The 20,772-nt window shown below is 43.5% G+C and overlaps 1 protein-coding gene across 1 annotated transcript; it reads left to right on the top strand.

Moving 5' to 3' along the window:
- Window positions 1-9,555: 9,555 nt before the first annotated feature.
- Window positions 9,556-20,301, top strand: CAVIN2 (caveolae associated protein 2). Its single transcript, XM_030454198.1, has 2 exons — window positions 9,556-9,983; window positions 17,609-20,301. The coding sequence occupies exons 1-2, from the start codon at window positions 9,591-9,593 to the stop codon at window positions 18,434-18,436; spliced, it is 1,221 nt and encodes a 406-aa protein (XP_030310058.1). The 5' UTR covers window positions 9,556-9,590; the 3' UTR covers window positions 18,437-20,301.
- Window positions 20,302-20,772: the final 471 nt, after the last annotated feature.

Below are 20,772 nucleotides of genomic sequence, written 5' to 3'. Positions count from 1 at the left end.
GGAAAATAAAGAGCTTTATTGCATCCTGCTTCTTTAGATTGGGATACCCTGAATTAAGTGCTACTGCACTACACACAATTGTGGAACCAATGTGGTGATGGACAGGAGGAAAATGAGGGTAGAAAGAGAGATGTATTTTAAAGCAGAATTAGCTTGCTTTTTTTCTCCTTATGCTTCCCATTCAGCAGGGTGTTGTCCAGGAGAAAATATTTTCCAGAGCCTCTTAAATCATTTTTTTTTTCCTCACAAGTCAGCTGAAGAAGCCAGCATTTCCATTCATACCAGTTCTTGGAGTTGCATGTAGCTAGTTTACAGCAGCCAGCTTTTTTTTTTCTTTTTTTTTTTTCTATTCTGTGCATGAGGGATGAAAGATAAATATCATCAAGAGTAACTCCACAGCTTTTTGCTTGCCTTAGCCCACTGGGGTATCCTCAGATGCCTAGAGATAATTCACAACCAAACCAAGCCACTGTAGCACTGTAAAGCAACATGCTGCAAAAAAGCTGCCATGATGCCTAGTGCTAGGAAACAGAGCAGACTTACCAGTGAAGCTCTGAGGTTGGGCAAACATGGTTAGCAGCCAGGAACCAGGCTGTTTTTTGTTCTTTTAAATGTTCTGCTTTTTAGGATGCACTTTACTAAAGCACAGGATAACTGAACATTTTGTTGTTGTTGTTGTTGTTGTCAACCCTGGAGGCTTTATAAAAGGGAATTTATCTGGAGGAAAAAACCTGAAAATCCTGATGCTTCAATCAAAGCTTTGCCCTTCTGTGCTCTTACCTGCTCCCATTCTGAATTGGATTTGTGGGTACTGCTCCTGGCAAGCAACAGAGAAGCTGGAAAGCAAGATTCTGTGGAGAAAGCAAGCTGGGAGAAAGAGCCCGCAACCATTCTTTCATCTATCTGCAATGCTGTCAGAAGACTTTGAGGGGAAAATGTTTGCTTTGGGGTTTTTTTCGGGGGGATGATGTCTCTTTAGCAATAACTAACAAAAAAATCCTATGCTGAGGAAAACTCTAAGCTACAGGAGATGTCCATGTACTCCTCCTGTGCCTAAATATGAGCTTTCCTCACCCTCCCCTTCTAAGGGATGAAGAGCAGAGGAGATGAATCCCCTGACACAGGGGAAGCCATGGGACCTGGAGAGCTTACTCCCCCTGCATCACTCAGCAGGGAATAGGTGGAGTGGCCACAGATCTAGCTTCCATTTTTTTTTTTTTTTTTGTGGAAGGAGCACCATGTAGGTATGCAACTGGGATGAGAGCCAGTTGAAAAGAAATGGCACAGCAGCTGGGGATGGGATGGAGCCTTACACATCTGGGTCACTGCTTCACATCCATCTCAGCTGCATACCAGAGACAAAGTCATCACTCTTGGATGGTTCCTTGGTGACTGACACAAAATGGCTCTGCAGGTCCAGACCAGTTTGTAGTGCACTGGTCTACTCCTTAGAGCAGCCCAGATGACAGTGAATAATTGATCTTGGTGTTGGCAGAGTGAGCAGAGATCCCAGGGCTGATCTTGAGAATGGCATCCAAATTTGATGCACAGCAAGAGGCCAGACTGGAAGAAGGCTATCCCACCAGCTTCCCTGCCACCCCACTACTGCATCCACTCAGAGGACAGAAAACTGTTCCACCATCTTGTTCAAGCACATTTGACACCTGGTGCAACTGTTCCACCTTCCTTTCTCACAGCAGAAGTAACCTTCATGTGGCTGCAACCTTGAATTGTTGTTACTGCCTGAGAGATCTCCAGAAATCCTGGCAACACAGCCTGTGGGCAGAGTCAGGCCTTAGTACTCAGAGATCCAGGAACCAAAATAAAATAAAAATAAAATATAATCAAATTCTGTAAAAAAAGGAAAACCAAATCTCTGCAGGGAAAACCACAGACTCACTTCACAGCTGCAGCAGCCCCTCACTGCCTGGAGAGCAGGGATTGGGAAGCTCTCTCAGGCAGCAGCTGGAGGAAGCTCCAGGGTGAGTTACAGGGGACAAGCAAGTGGTCATCTGAAACACTGAACAGCATCATGGGTTCAGTTCTGCAGCCAAGACATGTAAATAACTCCTGGTGACCTGTGCTTGGGTTAAAAACCACATCCACCCTGCTCATGGCTTTGATTTGAATATGGGTTCAGGGCCTGTAACCTGGAGTATGACAGCACAGAAGACAGTGGGTATGTGCTGGCTGCATAAACAAACTGATTTTGCAGCCTGACATTTTAGCTGTGTCCTCTGTAGATGACTTTCTGCTTATTCCATACTTCTGAATAAAAACACTTACTGGCTGTACAAACAATAAATCAGGTGTTAATGTTACGTACCCTCGGGTGCTCAGTGCCTCATTTAACCTTCCTGTTTTTACTTCTAACCTTAACAGAGGCTCTGAAAAGTATGCAATTTTTTAATATATCCAAGTTAATAAGTGTTTTCAATTGCTGAAAATAATTACTATCAAGTACAGACAGCAGCATGCATAGGGCATATATAAGACAGCAAGAGGAGAGTGCAAGACAGTGAGAAGGAGAGAAGATACTGTCAAATACCCAAGATTCTTACAGCCTAGATTTCTGGGTTTATATACAAGAATAAACAGTTTTCAAAAGATTCCTCTGCAAAGAGGAAGTAAGTCCAGAGGCCCAGGATGTGCCCTGCTTTTTGGGGGGTCTCTGACCTCAGCTTTCGGGGGGGGGATGATGAGAGTCTGGCTTCTCCCAGGTCACACCAGATGCAGTTTTCACAGCAAACTGGCTGCTCAAGGTTCAAGTCCCAGTTTTTAAAGCATTTTATTTCATCAGTTCCTCACCCATTTCACACAAGTTACCTTTTGTTTGGGGGTTCGTTTCTCTTTCCTTCTTCTTCCACTACCTTAACACAGGCACACTAAGTGGTGACCTGAGGAGAAAAATGACAGAGAAAAATCAAGAGTGATTTTACAGATATCACTGAGCCCAGCTGGCCCATGACAGATCCTGTTCAGCTGTGGTTTGCATCATTCTCATGCTCAGCCCCACGAACTTTTGTCTTGAGCAGGTACTTGAAAAGGAGCTCTGGGATACACAGCCAGAGTTCTGCCGTTCTTTAATCCTTTTCATGCCATCTTCTCCCATCATCACTGTTCATCAGGAAGAGTAACTCAGGTTGACACCATTCCTACCAGAGACAGGAGCTATTGAATTATCTAAGGACAAACCTAAATACTAGCTTTTAAAGGAGAACTGATCTACTAAAAGCAAGTATTGTTTTGGAGATGCCATGTCATATTTGTCATGCTTGGCTTTGCATTGCACTGCTATCTCCTGCAATGTCATTTGAACAACATGAATTTGCTTGCCACAACATGACAGATGCCTCAGCAATGAAGGAAAGACACTCTCTAGATTCCAGGTCCATTATAACTCATCCCAAATAAAAGATTCAAGGGATAGGAATGGTGGTGTGTCTGCAGGACAAAAGTTATTCACGCCTCCCTAGTTGTCTGCAGAAAAGAGGTCTCCTCAATTCACCTGCTTTCCACATAATTAATGTTCTATTTGCTTCCATTAAATGTGATTTCATTATCATCTTCTTCCAAACAACCTGATTACAAAGTAAGAAAGGCTCTTTACCAATAATGACAATTATTGGCACAAGGGATGTGCCAGACAGATGAAAACTCCTTTTTAGCAAAATACTGATCATAATCCCTGATTACCACTAGAAAAACTTCCTTCCATTGCACAAGTATCACCCTGAGCAATCTCCATAGAACAAGAAGAGAAAACTCTGGCAGGTTTCACAAGAACAGACCATCCTCATCCTTTCCAAGGAGGCTGGAAATGTTAAACATTCCTTGATAAATTTAAAAAGACAATAAATCCTTGAGAACGTGCTGTAATAAAAAGTATCCTAAAAGAGAAAGCATCCACGCATATTCAGCTTCAAATTCTTAAAAGTGTTCTTATTTATACTCTCTTAGTGGAGGAGAAAAGAGAAAGCAGAGAGGTTATCTCTGCCTCTCACTGAAAACTACACCCCTTTTCCCAGAAAAATCAGATAAAAAAGAAAAGTAGCTCTGTTTCCACATAGATTCTGATCTGAAACTGGGAAAAAAAATACAACATTTTATTCCAAAGAACCTGGTGCCTCTGAAGGAAATCTGAAAAGTCAAGGAATATCTTTCAAAAGCCCAGCTTCCAGTTGGAAAGGGCTTTCACCAAAACCAACAAAAACCTTCCTCAAACTCTGGTTTCCTGTGACCTTGAAGATCCTCACACTCATCACTAAGGAAGGGCCATGGGAGAAGGTTTTGAGGACAGAGCTGGTTCTCTGCTCCAAGAGCAGAGCTGGTTCCCTGTAGGTAATCATGCTTCATCCTGTCCTTCTAGTATCACCTCTTTATCTTTTTTTTTTTTTTTATCCTGATATTAATGGACTTACTTATCCTGCTCCATGCCCCATATATTTGCCAGGTGAATACAATGAATTGGCAAGTCCAGTCTGAGTGGCCATATGCTGTTCAATTTGTATCTGCTGGTGTCCTGACCTCACTTTTGTCTGAGCTGCTAAAACTTCCAACTGAGAGAAATATTCTCTTTTATCTAAAGCTAAGGAAACTGTTCTTCCCCTTTTCACATAAACTTAATTTGCTTTTCAAAGCAGGAAAAAAAAAATAGTTTATTATTGTGCTCCTCAAATGTCTTAGGAAATACACAGAAAATGCCTGGCACATACAGTATTTTTATGTGGCTTACTTTTTTTTTCCCCTTGTCTACAAGTCTGCACAGAATTATTACTATTTGGCACAGAGCAAAAGGAAGTCTCCTGTGCATAACATGATTTAGTCTGGCCGATAAAGTGGAAGTGGATTTCTTTGCTGCATATTAAGTTCTGCTGGATACCATTTGCACAAGAGAGCAAAATTGCAGTTTCATGTTCTTTTATGGTGATACATTTCCTGTCAGTCAGCCCCATCTCTCTCTTTCCCCAAATATTACAATTCCTCTCAGCAGTGACTCCCTGCTCATACATTCTCTCTCTCTAAAGATGGTTACTCTCCTTTGCCAGGAGCCAGGGATCCACCAGGGATGGGCTGGATGGCCACAGGGACAACTGAGCTCTTACAGGGAGGGTAGGGTGCTCTGCTCCCCTGCACACCTCAGGGATGGGGCTGCAGGAGGATGCTCTGCAGCACCTGGAGTCCCTTCCACCCCCAGAGGTGGACTCAGCCTCCACTTCTCAAAGGCTCATGCTGCCCATGCACCAAGGATGCTGCAACATTCTCCCTTTTCACCAGTCTCCCCCTCTTCCCAGCAGAGGTTCCAGGGCCCACAGGCTGCCCTGACCCACTGTGTACACAGTGGTGGGTTTCCCCTTGCTCACCTCCTGATAAACATCCTGCATAACCCTCCCTCCCCATGGTGTGTACAGCCTCCCAGGTTGTGTCACTTGCCCCAGGGGCTGTGAAGGAGTAAGAGATTTCTCCTCCCTGACCCAGTGCTTGCTCCAATATGCAAAAAATACTATATTCCATCTCAGATAAATAGCACCTTCTCAAAATGTAAGGCCTAGGAGAGGCCATTCATAACCCACTGCATTTATTGGCATCTATCAGATGGTTGGGGTTAGTCATACTGGTCCAAACTGGTTGCTCAGTGCTAAAGGCAATGCAGCAGAGCAGTCACTGTTCCTCTAACCCAGTACCTGGTTTTTTTTTTAAAATGCTCTTACAGCACAACACAAAGTGTTTGCTGCTGGTGAAGCAATTCCATTTAAAATTCCACACACAATTCCATTTAAAAAAAACACAAAACAACAAAAACAAAACATCAAAAGGAAACATGAAGGGCTGATGGACTAATTTCTCTGTGCTGTGCCTGTGGCTCCAGCAGGGAAATGCCTTCTGCTGAGGCAAATCCTACCAGTATTTTTTCCCTCACTCTCTAACAACACAAGATTCCCTCCATCACCACATGCATGGAACAAAATTGGCCAGCCTGGTCTACACCTTGCCAGAAGCTTTTGGCCACTTCCAACCAACCCTGGCTCAAAGGCAGAAGAGGCTTCCATGACCTGACAAACCTGCTGTGCCAGAAGGAGCAGACAGACGGAAAGGACACGCTTGTGAGACCCAGGACCAGCCCTCAGAGAAACCCTCCAGAAAAAGGACACCAAGTCTCATGCCTTCAGCCACCCCCTGGCTGCAGACAGGGCTGGTCCTGGTGCCAGAATCACAGAATCACAGGTGATCATCAGAAGATGCAGCACTGCTTCTCCCTGTCCAGTGTTTATTGCTTTTCTCCCCTGGCCCCCTGGGTTAGACACCAGCACCCTCCCCCTCTTCCTGGGCTCTCCTCCACAGCTCTTCTCATTAACCAGCCCTTCACCTAGCTGTGTTCACAGCCTCACACCAGACCTTTAAAGTCACTGGGAGCTTGGACATGAGATTCAATAAGGACGACCTGTACAGACTCTGCCGTTCTTCCTTCCCCTATTAAATCCCCTCTCCATCCTTCCCTGTCACATTTTTTTTTTTACCTATTACTCCATGCCTAATAAATTATCTGTAATGCTCCAGCATCAAGCATTTATTATCCTGAACATCATGTGACTAATGAGTGAGTTAACCTCCAATTTCTGTCCGTATAATTCACGCACACTGATTTCACATGAAAAGAACTCCTGACTTACATTGGATGACCCAGATAAATTTAAGCTCTTTCATGCTTTTTCCTTCTAAATAAATGTATAATGTTTTTACCCCAGAAATTTCCTCACCAGTAAAACCTGTGCTGCAACTTGGCAAAAAAACAAAAAACCAAACAAAAACCCCAAGCCTCCTCTGTTAAACTGCTGAATTAATCAATAAAACTAAAATGACCCCAAACCTGCATTAAAAAGTCTCAGATTCCTCCAAGTGCTGGCAGCCCAGACAGTGTGACAGCATGGTCACAAATGCAACAGGTAATCATAGCTGACAGCTGGTGTCAAAACCTCTGGCTGGCTGGAAAAGGTACCAGTTTGGGGGACATCATATTCCTGGTTTCATCACCTCAGCGCTGGTGGCCCAAGTGGCAAGGCTGGGCAGGAAGCACAGGGACAATGCAGAACATTCCCTAAGCTGTGGGGAACCCCCCCCACAGATAGTGCTGATGGGCCTTGCAGATACATCCCTGCCACCCCTGGCTTTGCTTTACCAGGGCAGAGGACTAATGGGACAAAATAGTTTGGATTTGGGTTCTGCAGCTTCTCCCTAGGGCTGGGAGTCTGAAGCACTCAAAAATTTGCAGAACCTTTGCAGAAAGCTGATAACAGGAGCCAAGAGATAGCAAGAACAACATGTCTATCTTCTCTGGTGTGGAAATGTGCCAGGTGCTGCAGGTTGCTGCAGAAAGGCACAGGGAGGCAGGTTCTAAAGTTCAAACCAGAGATGGGTTGGAAAGCGTTGGGTGTTCAGCACCCAGGCAAAGGCTTCACCATCAAAACTGAATAAAAATTTACTTCTGAGGGGGAGCAAAAAGTGATTTTGCCACAGGAGAGATATCTAGCTGGACATGGATAGGGTTGAGTTGCTCCTTGGGTGGGGAAAAAGTGACAAGAAGGAAGGGAGCTGAGACATAGACAGGGAGATCTGGGCTTTGCAAGCAGAAGGTTCTGCTCAAGCCAGGGTCCTCCCTCCATCCACAGGAGGAAGAGCCTGTACCAAGAGGGGTAGACACCAGGGGCAGCCCTTTGGAAACAGGAATATCTCAGGAAGGGCGTACCAGGTAGTGCAGCCAGGGAGAGGCAGAGGAAACAGAAGGGTTTTGTTTAGGTTGCTCCCTTTAAAATATGTCCACTCCCCTCCCAGCCTGCATATTTCACGGTCTCGGCATACTTTCCTTCTTGACTACTCTGGCAGATTGTAATTTTTTTTTCCTAAGTGAACTCATTCACTAAATGCATTTTTCAAGCTCCTACAACTTGAGGAATAGAAGTTGCAGCCTGAGAAAAAAGCTAGGATGAAAAAAAAAAAAACAGATAGTAATGGTAATGTTGCAGAACATTCAAAGGCTTGAACATGCGGTGACTGGAATGGCTGACTCATTTGCATTATTCTTTAGTCATTAATTTTTATTCCTTTTCATGGTAAAATGATTAATTATTTTTTTTCTTATGTGTATTAAAAGAAAGGTAAGGGTAATGGCCACCTGAACAACAAATAGATGTTTTTAATCTACAGGATGCAGGAGTTGTATTTACCCAAGTGTCAGAAAATACTGTATTTCAGCTACCCAAGTTTTAGAATTCTATATATCCAAGTATTAGAAACATCTGTGCTGCAGCAAGAAGTCCTGTCACCCGGCAAATGTCAAGAACAGAAGATTAAAAAGCAACTGAGTGTGCTTGGGAACGTCAGCAAAGGGATGAGCAACCTGAGTCCACGAAACTTCGTAATATTTTCTCTGACGAGAGCAGCTTTGGATCAGAGCTGGGAACAGTTCTGTGTTATTCTAAATGAACAGCTTGGCATTTCTTCATGCCAGAGAACTCCTTTTGGTGCTCTGCAAGAGCTCAAAAATGCTGCCCCTCCACCACCACACCCTGTTTATCACCAAGACCCAAAACAGCCATTCTAATGCTTAGTTTTGGGGGTTTTTTTGGGTTTTTTTTTGCCAAAGAAATGCTTGAGAATCCAGTCTGGGCATCCAGAGTGCTCAGGTAACCTCCACTCCATCGATGGGGAATCAAATCTCTTGGCACTCTTTCCACCCAAGCAAGCAACCCATGCAATACCAGCCTATTTTGAGGTCTTGTTTTTTAATAAATAAATAAATAAGTAGACTAGAATAATCATCATCTAAATTATCGTTTAAAAAAACTAATTATATTATGAAATAATAATAGTGATATTAATAATAATAGTAGTAGTAGTAATGGTGAGTATGGTGGTGATGATTTGAATTATTATTAAAAGCAAACCCAGCCTAGTTTTGCATATGGTGCCTGCTCAGTGGAAGAAGTGCCAGGAGATTCAGTTCAGCACATGTGAATATGAGTCTATTAATTATTACTACAATTATTATGCAGTTATCAATATATTATTATTACAGAAGAATAACTGGACCAGCTAATAATATATGGTCACACATAATTACATCATATTGCCAGCATGTGCTTTAATATGACTATATTATTTTCCTTGTTAGCTTGACTATAAAAAAAGAACAACTTTTAAATTTTTCTACAATCACCTTAACCCCACCAGATGAAAGGACTGCCTTTAACTTCAATTTCCACCCACAAACTCTCCCAGCACCATGACTCTCTCCCCTTTTCCCAACCCCTTCTCCTGCAGCCTCTCCTGTTCCTCCCTATCCCTATTCCACGGTATCTCCTGCCATCTACTGATGCTTCAGAGGAGGTGACCTCGATGTGTGCGCTTTTTTTTATGTTTTTTTTAAGGGGGGGGACAGGGTGGTGGTGATTTGGATAGAGGGGGAGGCACCGGGGGCCCAACCTCGGGGCGGGGCGGAGCGGGACCGTAACCTCCCTGGGGGAGGGGGAAGGCTCAGCCCTTAAAGCAGCTCTGGGACCCGCTTTCCCGTCCCGTCCGGTCCCGTCGCGGCCATGGGGGAAGCGGCGGGAGGCAGCGCGGTCCCTCCGCTCCCCCCATCGGAGGCGGTGGGGGGGCAGGTGAACGCCCTGACCGTCCTGGCCTTACTGGAGAAACTTTTCTCCATGTTGGAAGCGGTGGAAGGTCACCAGCGACAGATGGAACAGAGGCAGAAGGGGTTGGAAGGGGCGGTGCGGGGTATTCAAGGCGACCTGGGAAAATTGTGTCGGAACCACGAAGCGACGGGGGAAACGGTGGAGAAGCTGCTGGAGAAGTCCCGGAAAGTGTGTGCCTACACCCGAGCCGTCAGGGAGAGGCTGGAGAGGCAAGGAGACCAGGTCAGGAGGCTGGAACAGCATCACGCCCAGCTGCTCCGGAGGGATCGCTTCAAGGTGCTCATCTTCCAGGTGAGAGGATCTGCCACCACCCCTGGCACCTCACATCCCCCGGCCCAGGCTCCTGGGTCCCCCCCGAGCTTCTTCCTCGACTCGGGGGATGAGCCAGCTTCTGCTAAGTGCCTGCAAACTTGGGGAAAGAGCTGCTTTTTCTTCGTAGGAAACTTTGGGAAGAAGCTGGGAGTTTTACTAACTCGTAGCCAGCTTGGGGAAAGAGCTGTCTGTTTGCTAACTTTAGCAAGCTTGGGAGAAAAACTTCTAATCTTGGCAAACCTGGAGAAAAAGTGACCTTTCTAGTTAACTCTTGGCCAACTCCAAGAAAGAACACGCCTTTACTCTCTGCAAATTCAGGAGAAACGCCCACTTTTACTCTTAGCAAACTTGGGAGGGAAAAGCCTTTGCTTTTCTGGGGAAAGAGCTGTCTTTTTTGCCAACTCTCAGAAAATATTGGGAAACAGCTCATTTTTTGGCTAACTCGGCAAACTTGGGTAAAGAAGCCCTTTTTTCACTCTTGGCAAACCTAAGGAAAGAGACTTTGCTTTGCTAACTCATAGCATGGGGAAGAAGCCACTTTTTAGTGACTTACATGGGGAAAGTTGTTTCATGGTGGTGGGGTGGGGTTTTTTTAAGCAAACTTGAAAAAAGCACCCTTTTTATTCTTACTTTTCAGCAAACTTGAGAAAAGAGCCCATTTTGCTGACTTGCAGTAGTGTCCCTACCAACTGCCCTTGTACCTGCCCTCAGAAGCAGGAAAAGGGCAGGCAGTGCTGCAGGCCCTGACACAATCAGCCTCAAAAATCCCTCTTTTCATCTCAGGTTGCTCTGGCCCATTGAGGGATGAGCTGAAAATTCAGCTAAAAACTCAGCTTCCTGGGAGTCCATCCAAGTGATAGCAGCAGTTTGCATATTTTCCCCTTTTTAAGCAATGATCTGGGCAGAACGTGGCATGAGCTTTAACTAAACACAGGATGTGTCTTTTACATCTCTTTAAAAAATTAAAATAAACCAGACCTTCCCAACACTCTGGGGGGTAGGAAGGAGAGCTAGCATGGGGCTGGAACAGACACATCTTGGGCATGTCACCTGCTCCTCACACTGAACTTGTCAGCTGGAAGTTCTGGCTGTCAGTTGCTAGCTCTGCTGCTTGGGTTGGGTTTGTTTCTATTTAAACAAGCCCAAAACAATAGAGCAGAATTTGATTTTAATAGCTGGCAGGCCTGGTCAGTGCTCAGGCACTTCCCCTCAAAGGAAGCCCCCACCTCCTTGCTTATTGTTCTCCCAAATTACAGTCCAGGTTTGTCAAGCCAGAAGAGGAGGAGCTGCAGCATGTACCCAAAAGGGTGGGTTTTCCACCCCAGAAGGAATGTGAAAATTATTTTAGGGCCTGGGTAAATGATAAGACACATGTTCTCTGGACTTCTCCAAGTAAATTAAGACCTGTTACTGTAAGTCAAAATATTGCCATGTCTCAGGCTCTGTTACCTCATTTGTCTCACAGGTAGGGTGTGCCAGCATGGCCTGGGAGAACAGAATTGTGTGGCATTTCTGCCACCTGTGAGCGTGAGAAATAAGCCTTCCTATTGCAACAACAGCACTGTCACCCAGAGAACCCATATTTTAGCATTTTAAGATGACACAGTGTGTCGAGGACAGACAAACCCAGAGCTGTGTTGGGGCTGCCTCAGCTAAGGGTCCCCCATCACTGCTGCCTAGTGGCAGGGATTTGCAGGTGCTGGCTAAAAGTACTGGTGAAACTCCTGAAGAAAGGTTTTTGAAGGGTCCTGACAGGAGAGGGCTGGCTTTGGTTGTTTCCTGACACTAAATAGCATCATAAAGCTGAGGCTCTGAACTAAAGCTGTGAGCCTTTCCTTGATACTGGGTCCTAAAGTGCCCTAACCCAAAGCAAACAGCACAGGTTCATGTCCCACAACAACAGCTGAAGAAAATTCACTGCTTATTACTGGGGCAGTACCTTTGGGCAGCAGCTCTGTTCTTCATTGCTTTGCCAAGGATTTAGGTGACTGAGTTGCCATCCCTCAGTGGGAAATTTGTTGCCTTGGTGGAGGGGAGATGAGCTTAAGCTGATCCCAAGGTGATGCAGATCAGGAACACAAGCCTTAGGAAAGAAATACTGCAGTTAAATTCAGTTTAAAAAAAAATAATAAAAAAAAACAGCTGTCAAATGGGAACTGCTTCTGGCACTGGCCCACTGCTAGAAGGCAGTGTGGCTGTTTGGAAAACCAGGGTGGCCAGCAGAGCTTCCCAGGGCGTGGGAGGGGTGGTTGGGAGAGACAGCGCCTGGGGCTTCCTCCAGAGGATCCTGGGAGGAGCTGGGATTTTCCACTGGGGAAGCAGCCACACCCAGAGGGGTTGTGGATGCTCACCAGCTGTGCCTGTATGGCTGCTGCTGGCCTGGCAGCTTACCTGCATGCCCACCTCCATGAAATCTCCCTGCAAGGTTTCCTGATGAGTTGGAGGTGCAACATCCTGGTAGTCAGCATTCCCATTGCCTTGCTAGGATAAGTGTGCAGAGGGAAAGGAAAAGGCTGGCTGGGCTTCTGTCCTGCCCTGAGCAGGAATCCATGGAAAAAACAATTGCAGGAAAGAGAAGTTCCAGGCAATGAAGCCATATTGATGCCAGATTTCTGTAAAAACAAAAGGGAAATCTGGATGTATGAGACCTGGTGGGATATTATTCTTTTCCACTAAAAAAAAAACCCACCCAAACCAACCAAACCCCAATCCTGAATTTCACACAGCATGTTTCTTATTAGGACCCACTTCTCCACCTTAGGAAAACAGCTTTGTATGAAAACAAAATTACACATTTGTGATTCAGTTCTGCACCTCAGTGTGCACCTCAGATTCCCTGATACTTGGTGGGAGCACGGGCATAGCCACACAGCTGAGCTCCAGCTCTGCATTTTATGAAACCATGCTACAACTCACCAGCATGAGCTTTCCCTCAGAGTACTAATGAACTATGTTTAGAAAAGCTCAGCTATTTACATATTTTCCATTAAAATCCTCCTAAGTTTTCTCTCCCTAGGATGTCTGCGTTGTTCCTTGCTTGCATTATATCTCTTTAATTGGTGACATATTTTAATGGAGCTCCATTCCAAGCATTTGTGGATGCAAAAGTTATTGCAAATGCCACAAGTGACACAGCAATTTAGCAAAACACTGAAGTGACTGTTCTAAAAATCCTTGTTAAGCTTTGGCATTGTTCCCCTCTATTCTGTCCTCGCCACATGACCAGCTTTTTGGTTTGGGTTTGGTGGGGGTTTTGTTTGCTTTTTTTAGCTGCAAAAGCAAAATGCAAGATAAGAAAGGCTCGTGTTTAATTTTTTTTTTTTTTTCAATTAAATGTTGTGTTTAGTAGTGAATAGGACTGATAGAATTAAGTGAAAATTTCAGCCCGGTGTCAAGCAAACTGATATTCAAGCCCCTTTCAGATGCTGCTCTCAGTAAATGCTTCATCCTGAAATGAAGCAAGAGGAGGGCACATGAAATGAGCCATTTGGTTGCTGTTTGGGTCACTGTAATAATCTTTTGAAAGCCCAACTTCAAACTCAGAAACGAACAAGTGAAGGAAACAGAAGAATTACAGGTCAATAATGCTATTATCTAACTACAAAATTTCCCACTGGAGCCTTGCAGGGAGAATACTCTTATATTGATTAATGACAAAAATACCTCACGTGGCTCTTAGGATTTGAGCCAGCAGTGCTGTGGGGACAGAACAAGCACATGGGCAAGTGGCAATGTCCTCTTCCTTGCCCCAAGTCCCAGCGTGCTCCCTGCCCTCCTCCCTCTCTGGTGAGATCCAGATCTGGGAAGCATTTGTTTGTCTGAAGTAAAGTAGGTGCAGCTATAGCTGTTTTTAGAAGGAGTTTTGTTTTTTTTTTTTGGCCTCTTTTGTGTAGCCAAACAAGTTTTAGGCTAGTAATCATTTAGGTGTCTGCAAAGCATAGAGGAGCCTGGGTTGCTGGAAGCATGGAGAAAACGCCATCTCCTCTTCTTGAAGGCCATGGCCTCTTACAACAGATCTAACAAAAATCCAAACCAAAATATACTAATTTCCCTGAAATGAGATTTAACACTCCTGGCTAAATGTTCTACCTGTTCAATCAGTTTTGTTGCATGCCATTAGTGGTCTTTTCTTTCTTTCTGGTAAAAACAAGGAGGAGATGATGACCTGTAACTGGCTGATCACAGCCACAGGAAAGGCACTGATTTTAACTTTGCAAGTATTCCTGGTGTTAGCAAGAGCTGTTTCACACAGTGAACTTGCACTATTCTATTCAGCCTCCCACATGGAAAAATAAAATTCAGAGGAGCTTGCTACCTACAGTCAAGCTGATCTGAGAAAATGCAAGTGTTGTTTTTGAACTGGGATGTGGAAAATAAAAAAGATGTATTGCTTTCTCTGAATTTTCAATTAGATCAAAAAGAAAAGATCAAAGTTCTACTTTTTTTGGGCATGGAAAATAGTTATGCAGTTTGTAAGAGTTGGCATTTTTCAGTGTATTGTTCTAATCTTCCTAATGCTTGAAAAATGTATCAAAACAAATACAGGTGTCATATAAACTTTTAAGGCCAAAGTTACCAATAGCCCTCTTAAAACATCTTATCAGTAGCTGCATTTGAAGCAGAAATATCTGTTCCATCACAGAGCATTCCTACTACACCACTTTTGTATTTCCAAAGCATTTTACTTCATTTATTTTTTTTATTTTCATTTTGATAGTTCCTGTGATCTTCTTAAAAAGTGGGATAGGAAATCATGTCATTCCCATTTTGGAAATGGTCTATTGAGGTCTTGCAAGAAGCTTAGACACAGAGGTGCTTTCTCAGTACTGTCTGAGAGCCAAAGACCACCTAGGATCTGTTTTTAATCGGCTCATTAGTCCCTTATTAAGTAGTGTATTTTTGTTTGCATTTTTTTTAATCAATCTGGATAGTTTGACAGTCTCCCTTCTACTAATCACAAATCTGATAAAAACTTAAATAGAATTTCCATATTCTTCTAAAGCCTGCATGCAATACTTCAGCTTAATGTAGACACAGAGCTAAACTGACCCTGAGATGAGCCACCCAGGCCCATCTCTGGCTCAGGCTGCACTGTGATCAATCTCTAATGACACCACTTTTCTAGACTAAATGCATGAAAAATTACAATCCATTATTTACTCCCATCTTTACTTTCTCTGCCATTCAGGCACTTAGATCTCAATGCTGGGATTTTTAGATCTGTATGCAATTACCTAGGTTTGGAAAGAATGCACAAGGCAGTACTTTATACTTGAGTTGTCATGCTCTGGAAAATAGTTTAGCACTGTGCCCACTCAGGCAATCCACATTTCATTAAGTGAGGTGGACAGAAAATATAAATATTTGTACTGCAGTTCCAGCTGCTTTCACTGAAAGCTGCTGCAGGTTTCCTGTGTTTAGTTATCTTGGTCACTGTTGCTGATAGTTGCAACAACATTATAGGTGTCAGGAGAGGATCTCTGGCTGTATTACATGTTCCACTAAGGGCTTGGAAGGACTAAGGGCTAAGGACTGCTGGTCCTGGAAGGTGTGTGGAAACCACTGAAGCAGAACACATGCAGTTCAACTGCCTTCCATTTTTTGATACTTTTCATTTTTATATCCTTGAGGGATATTCATCAGCACACCTGAATTGCAGTATATGTGATTATATACAGTGTATATATGGTATAAAATGATTCTGCCTGCCCAGGTGCATATTCTTGAGTTCCAGAGACACTACATTGTAGTCATAGAATCATAGAATCATAGAATGGGCTGGGTTGGAAGGGACCTCAGAGATCATCAAGTCCAACCCTTGATCCACTCCCGCTGCAGTTCCCAGCCCATGGCACTCAGTGCCACATCCAGTCTCTTTTGAAATATCTCCAGACACGGAGAATCCACTACTTCCCTGGGCAGCCCATTCCAATGTCTGATCACCCTCTCCAGAAAGAAATTCTTTCTAATCTCCAACCTAAACCTCCCCTGGCACAACATGAGACCGTGCCCTCTTGTCTTGCTGAGAGTTGCCTGGGAAAAGAGCCCAACCCCCCCTGGCTCCAACCTCCTTTCAGGGAGTTGTAGAGAGTGATGAGGTCTCCCCTGAGCCTCCTCTTCTCCAGCCCCAGCTCCCTCAGCCTCTCCTCATAGGGTCTGTGCTCGAGTCCCTTCACCAGCCTGGTTGCCCTCCTTTGGACCTGCTCCAGGACCTCGATATCCTTCCTAAAGTCATGATGATTTTTTTTTTTAAAAAGGACATGTACCAAAGTACTATGATGTATTCCTAAGACATCCTTATACAGTCTTGACAGCAATTTTAACTCCAGACACTGTTCTCTCCAGTGAGCACAACTGTATGCTCAGTCCTGAAATAATGAGCATGAACCTCAAAGTCTATGTGGCCTTTTTCCCCCTGAACTGTACACTCAGACCCACAAGGGACAGATCTGAAACTATAACAACCATTTCACTCAGCACTTACTGCTTCTTCCAGATAAACAGGCAGGGAGGGGGGAATGTGTTTAAAAAAAAATCCTTCCAATTTGTACCACTAAATATTACGTGCACTCTATCTGTGAGTGATAAAAAAGGTAATGAATAGACTACACTAAGGTGTAATAATTCCAAGAGGAAAACGGAGCAGGCATGGAACCTTGTGTTCTTTGCATGGGCAGCTGCCTGCAAAACCTACCAGAGAACAGAGTGCTCATTGTGTTGCCTCTCAACTGCTGAGGCTGGCAGAGCTGCTGTGCTGGGTTGTCACTGCACTCCCTCATTACCAGTTGCAGCTTCTGCACTTCTTCAGCCTGGGTTGTGTTCAGGTACCTCCTTTCTTTCCATGTCTTTTCTTGGGTTTGTTGCTCAAAAGCATTCATTATCCCCTTAGCTAGAAGTGACAACTCGTGTTTTCTATGTGATGTAATGTCTGCTTATTTTTGTAAGCTGTAACATATTTTTCTTATTTTGCAAGGAGATGCCCTGTCCATATCCTTAATACTTCACAGATTACCAGCCAAATGTTTGGGGTTGTAAATAGCTGGGAGAGAAATAAAACATACTCTAAAAATCATAGACTGCATGGTTTCTCTGAAATGCAGTGGGAGTGTGAAGATACCTAATATACCTCTCAGGTGCACCCAGTGTCTCTGCAGAAATATTCCAAATTTTTGGCTAGGGAATCTAAAAGTTCTGGTGGTTACCTGTGGGTCTACACAGGAGTCAAAGGTACCACCTCCTTGGCCATCACACCATCCCTTCTCTCCAGGGGTAGGTGAACAACTTCACAGCTCTACAGCTAAATTCTTATTAAGGAGTACCTAATTTGAATCATAAAGAATGGGATTTCCATTCTGAATACATTCCAAGTGGCTCTGAAAGAGAACTCTTAGAGCTGACAGCTCATTAGTCCTTAACTGTACTAGATAATGGTTCAGTGGGCTTTGAGTGGCTTGTTACTGGTTAAATGTAAGGAAACAACAAGAAACATTCAGCATCCTTCATCTTACTGGAGGGAGAAGGGGAGTAATTGCTTGGGGTTCTGCTTTGTTTATGAAATTCGAGTCCTGTGACCTAAGAAACTCAAATACTGTCAATTCTTTCAGGAGGAAAATGAGATCCCTGCCAGCATTTTTGCAAAAGAGCCTATTCCCAGCATTACAGAAGGAAAAGAGGAGCCTGTGGATGAGAACAAAGCACTGGAAGAAACCTTACATACAGTGGAGTTGGGTTCAGATGATGAAATGTTTAACGAAGGAGATGACGTGGATGACAGCGCAGAGGAGAAAACGGAAGAAACAAGAGCTGAGAAAATTAAAAGATCCAGCCTCAAGAAGGTAGACAGCCTGAAGAAAGCATTTTCCCGCCAAAACATTGAGAAGAAGATGAACAAGATTGTCTCACCAGAACGGAGAGAAAAGATAAAGAAATCCCTTACTGTACATCATCAGAAATCCTCCTCTTCAAAGAGCTCGGCTTTCAAAATCTCTCCCCTCTCCTTCAACGTGAAGAAAGCCCGTGAAGGAGAAAGTCCTGCTGAAGCTGAGGACAGAACAACAGAAACTGCAAGTAACGACCAAGCTGAGAACGAGGATGAAATGTCATTTGCTGACATGCACTCAGACATGACACCCACCACCTCCCTGACCGAGGAGGGCAAAGCAGTAGCCGATTCTCTAGAGAAAGAAGCCAGAATGGAAGGGAAAGCAGCAGCTCATTCTCTAGAGAAGGAAGCCAGAATGGAAGGGAACACCACGATGAACAACAACATTGAGCTGTCCATCGTTGAAGATGATGAAGAGTATCGGGTGCCTCTGGAAGCTTCTAGCCAGAAACTGTATGATGAAAGAAACAACCCATTCAGCGAGGAAATGGAACAATCGGACGAAGAAACAACCCAAGCAGCCGTCCTGCAGATAGACCAAACAGCTTAATCGACCTAAGCCTTCCTTTGCCTTCCAGATACACACGGTTTTACGTAGGCAGGTGACTGGTTTCTGCCAGCAAGGCAGCAAGTAGCAATTCGTTTCTTCCATCCTTTTCTCTGCAGTGGTAATTTATTGCATCGTCTTGGAACGCAGCGTGAAGGAGGTCGGTGGCACCGTGCTCCCTTTTAGGCCGACTCATGGTGTTTATTAATTTAGAGATGCTGTCAGCTGGCACGAGGGACTAGCAAGAAAAGAGTATGTCTAGGAGAAGCAAGCTAGACAGCTGGCTTTCTTACAGATTGCAAAAAAAAGAGTACGTCTAGAAGAAGCAAGCTAGACTTTCTTACAGATAGCTCAGAGGAATGTGTGGAGAGGAGTCAAAAGCCAAACTTTCCTGTTCTGTTTTCTTCTCTGTCAGTATTTCCCAGCACTGTTAAGTAGTTTTGGATGTACCTGTAGAAATACCAATGAAAAACATTTGATTTGGGTTTCCTTGCCCTGTTCTGTGAATAGTAGCAGCCTCAGTAACTGCATACACATAGTTTCTTGGGGGGCTTTGCTCCACGATGCTGTAAGACTAGAAGAGCAGAATACTTGGAGGGCAAAGTTGAAAAGCTGGTTCCATCCATTTCTGTGGATGGAATTTTTTGCCAGCAGTCTCTTGCTGTTCACTTAGAAGAAATGACTGTGTTTAGGTGGAAATGAAATTTATTTTTTTTCAGCCTACCAGAGTTACAGAAGTACACTAGTGACAGGCATGAATGTGTGACCAGCTGCTGTACCTTTAAGGGGTCTGAAATTGAAAAGAAAAAAATAGGAGTCATTTGAAGCATGGAGATAGTCTGAAGAAAGTATGAAATGCTATTGAAAAACAACAAAAAAGGCAAAAATAAACCCCTGTCACATTAGATTTATACTCCCAGCTTAAAGAATATATACTCAGATAACACTAATTAACTCTTAGTCTTTATAGCAATATACTATCAAACTTTGCACCTGCACAACTTTGTATCTCAGAGTACTTTGAAAATAGCATAATTTATCTTTTTACAAATTATTTCATATATAGAGCTATATCTACACAGAAGAGTTACAAAATTACAGGGATGTAAGGACAATTTTTTTTCAAAAAGGTGAAATTATCTTTTAGGCATGTCTAAAGGGAACAATGTGTTATGGATTGAACTTCATGGTAGGGAAGACTTTCTGTAAGGATGAGTCTGCAAAGCCACAGGACTTGATTCTCTACTAATGACTTTCATCAAAGCCACCTACCTGCTTCTCAAAATTACAAGTCTGTAATTTTTCAAAATTCATTGAAAATGAGAGGTTATGGGGCAGTTTGTTCACTATGAATGTTCATTCCTGTCACTCAACAACAGTAAGGGGGAAGGGAGGAAAGGGAAGCACAATACCCACTACAGTTACCTTACATCCTTGTCTGTTTATGCAGTGGGATTATTTTTATTTTATAGAGAGAGAGATATAAAATTCTACTGATACTTAACATTGCACTAAAAGGTTGCTTCCTTCAACTTGTATTTAGAATCACAAATTACAGGGGAAATGAAGACTATAGAAAAAAAATACTGTTATTGAAATTATATTAACAGATATTACTCCACAGGGGTAGTATCTGTAACCAGTAAATCACACTGGAAGTTAGTCAATAAGAGCTTAGTGTAGCCAAGTATTATTAAGAGTTAAGCTCTTAAGTGTATGGTATCATATAGGAGATACTCTTTGTAAGAAAACTCATGGCATAGCTTGTGCAGCTATATTTTTATTTTGTATTAACTACAATGGATTTCAATCATTTTTACTTGTAACTAACTGCAGATATGTCAAATAAAAGCATAACATAAAACACAGCCATGTCAGTCTTTGGGTAGAAGGAGTCTGAGAAGTCAGCAAAGAGGAAATTTAAAAGTGAAGTGTTTATTGCTTCAGTTCATGCCCCTATGGTACCTGTAGCATTTTCTTTCTTGCCCTCTGCTGCTAATTAGCAGTATGAACACCAGTGCTTTGCTTTCCAGGTGCTTGTCAGCTCTTTAGCCCATCTGAATGTAGCCAGGCACTTCCCAAAATCTGCTAGCTCCATCTGCATTTTTTTTCTGAGCTCCAGCATACTTCTAATAGTTTAAATAGTCCTGAAAGCATATTTCTATTGAAGTGTATATTCTGTTTGTGCACACAGATAAATTCATGTCTCCTAGAGTGCCACGTAGTCTTTAGCAGGCTTAATTTTACTGACAGAGCAAAGAATGCACATTTAACCTTTATGTAAGAGCTGTCAACTTCCCACAGCCACCAAGCACTACCAGGAACCCCAGCATCATGTT

Source organism: Calypte anna, chromosome 7 (assembly GCF_003957555.1).
Source record: "Calypte anna isolate BGI_N300 chromosome 7, bCalAnn1_v1.p, whole genome shotgun sequence".
In the NCBI taxonomy this organism is placed as follows: Eukaryota; Metazoa; Chordata; class Aves; order Apodiformes; family Trochilidae; genus Calypte; species Calypte anna.
The sequence above is the reverse complement of the archived record's forward strand: the minus strand, read 5'-3'. Positions and strand labels throughout refer to the sequence as shown.

Coding starts and splice junctions, on each gene's coding strand:
- CAVIN2 (XM_030454198.1), top strand. CDS start 9,591: ATGGGGGAAGCGGCGGGAGGCAGCGCGGTCCCTCCGCTCCCCCCATCG. Junction 9,984..17,608: donor TCAAGGTGCTCATCTTCCAG/GTGAGAGGATCT, acceptor CAATTCTTTCAG/GAGGAAAATGAGATCCCTGC.